The sequence below is a fragment of the Calidris pugnax genome, unplaced genomic scaffold (genome assembly GCF_001431845.1).
Source record: "Calidris pugnax isolate Ruff unplaced genomic scaffold, ASM143184v1 scaffold37, whole genome shotgun sequence".
In the NCBI taxonomy this organism is placed as follows: domain Eukaryota; kingdom Metazoa; phylum Chordata; class Aves; order Charadriiformes; family Scolopacidae; genus Calidris; species Calidris pugnax.
In genome coordinates this window covers 84,860-89,096 of record NW_015090816.1, presented here as the reverse complement: position 1 = coordinate 89,096, position 4,237 = coordinate 84,860, and the positions used below count along the sequence as shown (strand labels likewise).

Below are 4,237 nucleotides of genomic sequence, written 5' to 3'. Positions count from 1 at the left end.
GCGGAAGTTCAACATCCAGGCGCTGCTGGTCATCGGGGGGTTTGAGGTGCGGGGGGAACCCTCAGCCCTGGTTCAGTGGGGGCCGGGGCTGGCCGTGGGCACCCTGGGCCACCCCTTTTGGGGTGAGGATCCGTCTCCCCAGCCCTTGGCTGTTGGCAGGCCTACGAGGGGGTGCTGCAGCTGGTGGAGGCCCGCGGGCAGTATGAGGAGCTCTGCATCATCATGTGCGTCATCCCCGCCACCATCAGCAACAACGTGCCCGGCACCGACTTCAGCCTGGGCTCGGACACAGCCGTCAACGCGGCCATGGAGGTGAGGGACAGGGCAGGAGGGAAGCCCGTGGGGCTGTCCCTGCTCCAGCCAGGTCCCGTGGTGGTTTGTGATGAACCAGCGTCCCATCCCGGGCAGCACAGATGGGTTTTCCTGGTGTGACCACCCCACACACCCACACGCTTTTTCCTGGCACAGAGCTGTGACCGCATCAAGCAGTCGGCCTCGGGCACCAAGCGCCGCGTCTTCATCGTGGAGACGATGGGGGGCTACTGCGGGTACCTCTCCACCGTCACCGGCATCGCGGTGGGCGCCGACGCCGCCTACGTCTACGAAGATCCCTTCACCATCCACGACCTGAAGGTGAGTGGGGCAGGGGGCTGCTTTCTGGCTTGGGTAAAATAAGATGGAGAACCGGGATAGAGAGAAGGGGGCTCCAGCCAAGCCCCGTGAAGCCACCGGGTGACGTTAGTGGCTCTGGAGTTGGCACATGAGAGGACCTGGGATGGCTGCAGAGGACGTGGGACGCCGCTGCCATCCTGGTGTTCATCTTCCAGGCCAACGTGGAGCACTTGACCGACAAAATGAAGACGGATATCCAGAGAGGGCTGGTGCTGCGGTGAGTTGGGGGTTCCTGGGGACGCTCGCTGGAAAACCCAGCCCGGTGGCAGGGAGCTGAGCCCTTCCCGTGGCCGGAGAGGGTCCCTGGGCACAGCGAGGTTGGGCACAGACGTCCTGCCCAAGGGTGCCACACTCGGCCAGGGGGACAGTCCTGTGCTGGGTGCCTCCGCTGCCCTCCCCACCCCATCCCCAGGGAGAGCAAAACAGCAAAAAAAAAAGGTGTTCGGGGGAGCACGGAGGGACCTCCTGGGGACAGCAGCTTGAGGAGGAGCCCCCCAACCCCTTCCCTCTGCTCCCCCAGCAACGAGAAGTGCCACGAGCACTACACCACCGAGTTCCTCTACAACCTCTACTCCTCCGAGGGCAAAGGCATCTTCGACTGCAGGATTAATGTCCTGGGCCACCTCCAGCAGGTACGGGGGACAGGGCAACCTGGGCCACTGCTGTCCCCAAGAGCCGGGCGGGCTTGACATCACCATTTCTTTGTCCCCAGGGAGGAGCCCCCACCCCCTTTGACCGCAACTACGGGACCAAGCTGGGAGTGAAGGCGGTGCTGTGGATGTCGGAGAAGCTGCAGGAGGTCTACCGCAAGGGTGAGACGAGGGATGGGGTCCTGTGGGGTGGGAGGTGGCACTGGGCAGCAGGGTGGCCACGAGCCACTGCTGTCCCCAAGAGCCGGGCGGGCTTGACATCACCATTTCTTTGTCCCCAGGGAGGAGCCCCCACCCCCTTTGACCGCAACTACGGGACCAAGCTGGGAGTGAAGGCGGTGCTGTGGATGTCGGAGAAGCTGCAGGAGGTCTACCGCAAGGGTGAGACGAGGAATGGGGTCCTGTGGGGTGGGAGGTGGCACCGGGCAGCCCCTGGGGCATGGCACTGGGCAGCAGGGTGGCCATGGTCAGCTGTGTCCCCTTCCCAGGGCGTGTGTTTGCCAACTCGGGCGACTCCGCCTGCGTGATCGGGCTCAGGAAGAAGGTGGTGGCCTTCAGCCCCGTGACAGAGCTCAAGAAAGTCACCGATTTCGAGTAAGTCCCCACGCCCCAAGGGTTCACCAGGTCTCAGGGGACCTTCCCTGGTCACTTGAGAGCCGTGTCCCCCCCCCTCTTTGCAGGCACAGGCTGCCCCAGGAGCAGTGGTGGCTGAACCTGCGGCTGATGCTGAAGATGCTCGCCAACTACCAGATCAGCCTGACCGAGTACATCTCGGGGACAATGGAGCACGTCACCCGCCGCACCCTCAGCATCGAGAAGGGCTTCTAATCCCACCAGCCCAGAGCCGTAGCCCCCTCCTCCTCCGCGTCCTCTCCATCCCCACCTGCTGCTCGGGGAGCACGGGGTCCCTCCCCCCTGTTCTCAGTCACCCCACAGCTTTGCCACCCACCCCTTAAAGCAGGCAGAGCCTGGTCTCCCGGCTCCCAAAACTGCACAATCCTGCCCCGAATCGCTGGTCCAGGGTCTGGTCCCCCGTGCAGATGCAGCCAAGAGGGTGTTGCTAGAGCCCCCCCCTCCCTTAATCTTCCCTTAATGGTTTATTTCTATTATTTAATGATGGGGTATCCTGACTCCTTAATTAGCGGCTTGACCGCCTGAGCCAACTGCTGCTTTTAGTGTGGGAGGGGAGCCCAGGAGGATGCGGTGCCGTCCCGCAGCGGGTAGGGGCTGGTCCTGGGGGCTTTCATCTGCCCAGTGAGTCCCAGTAAAGCCCCGTTCGCCCAGTGGGGTGTCTGGAGGGCTCAGCGCAGAGCACGGGTCCTGGCGAGCTCCCTCTTCCCCGGCCACCCTGCATGGCGCTTGGCTGTGACCGTCACAACGCGGCCCCCCAGGGCTGTGCACGTCATCTCACCGCTGCTCTGTGACCCCCCCCTTACCCCCCAAAAACCTCGCACCCTTCGCGGCGCCGCTCTCCTCCTCTAGAGATAAAACCCACCTGGAGCCAAACCTGCCTCGATGGAGAGTGGTCATTGCGCGCCGAGCCCCCACGGGGAGAAATGGGGGGGACAGATCTTGGGGAGGGGTGGGATGGGGGGACGAGCAAAGAAGCCGGATGGTTCCCCGGAGCCGGATGGACGCCGGCACGGGATGTTTCCCCGCTCCCTGCATCCTCACAGCCTGGGAGAGCGGGGTGGCGGCGCCAGGGTCAGCATCGTCCCTCCGCGGGATGGGCTTTGGCAACGCCGGGGGGAAAAAAAATCCCTTCTCCCTTGTTTTGGTTCCCACCTTCAAAGCAAGAAGCCCTACAGAGGGACCTAGATAGATTGGATCACTGGGCCAAGATCAACGGCATGAGTTTCAACAAGGGCAAGTGCCAGGTCCTGCACTTGGGCCACAACAACCCCCTGCAGCGCTACAGGCTGGGGGAAGTGTGGCTGGAGCTGCCTGGAGGAAAGAGACCTGGGGGTTCGAGTTGACAAACGGCTGAATATGAGCCGGCGTGTGCCCAGGGGGGCAAGAAAGCCAATGGCATCCTGGCTTGTATCAAAAATAGTGTGACCAGCAGAAGTAGGGAGGTGATTGTGCCCCTGTACTCAGCACTGGTGAGGCCACACCTGGAGTGTTGTGTCCAGTTTTGGGCACCTCAATCCAAGAGAGATCTGGAGGTGCTGGAGCGAGTGCAGAGGAGGGCAACGAAACTGGTGAAGGGGCTGGAAGACAAATCATACGAAGAGCGGCTGAAGGAGCTGGGGCTGTTCAGTATGAGGAAGAGGAGGCTGAGGGGAGACCTCATCACTCTCTACAACTCCTTGAAAGGACACTGTAGAGAGGTTGGGGCTGGTCTCTTCTCACAGGTAATTAACAATAGAACGAGAGGGAACGGCTTCAAGCTCCAACAGGGGAGGTTTAGACTGAACATGAGGAAGGAATTTTTCACCGAAAGAGTGGTCGGGCATTGGAACAGGCTGCCCAGGGAGGGGGTGGAGTCCCCATCCCTGGCTGTGTTTAAGGGCCGTTTAGATGCAGTGCTGAGGGACATGGTGTAGGGGAGGACTTTGTAGAGTAGGGTAGATGGTTGGACTCGATGATCCCAAGGGTCTCTTCCATCCTCAATGATTCTATGATTCTAAGAGGAAGAAGGGATTTCTCAGGGTGATGTCCGGGCAGTTTCTCAGGGTGGCCGGGCCTTGGCTCCCCTCCCCCATGCTCAGCCCGTGCCAGACGGCCACGGGTAGCCCCTTTCCCAGGCCACTTGCCCCCTTGGGGGCTTTCGGCTGACGGCTCCAGCCTCTGGGACATGGCCAGCAGCAGGACTTTTCACGCTCTTTGGGGTCAAACACACAGTTTGGGTTGTTTGTTTTTTTCCCCTCGCCGTGGAGTTGTCCCCAAGTGACGAGTTCCCTCCGCCCCCGATT

At 61.7% G+C, this 4,237-nt stretch overlaps 1 protein-coding gene across 1 annotated transcript in view; it reads left to right on the top strand.

The window, feature by feature from the left end:
* Positions 1-2,828, top strand: part of PFKL (phosphofructokinase, liver) — a 15,909-nt gene extending 13,081 nt beyond the window's left edge. Inside the window, exons 23-30 of the mRNA XM_014939693.1 lie at positions 160-312; positions 469-633; positions 786-889; positions 1,193-1,304; positions 1,385-1,501; positions 1,604-1,703; positions 1,811-1,916; positions 2,003-2,828. Coding sequence (XP_014795179.1) covers positions 160-312; positions 469-633; positions 786-889; positions 1,193-1,304; positions 1,385-1,501; positions 1,604-1,703; positions 1,811-1,916; positions 2,003-2,150 — 1,005 coding nt within the window. The 3' untranslated portion in view covers positions 2,151-2,828. The remainder of the gene's footprint in view (positions 1-159; positions 313-468; positions 634-785; positions 890-1,192; positions 1,305-1,384; positions 1,502-1,603; positions 1,704-1,810; positions 1,917-2,002) is intronic.
* The last annotated feature ends 1,409 nt before the right edge of the window (positions 2,829-4,237 follow it).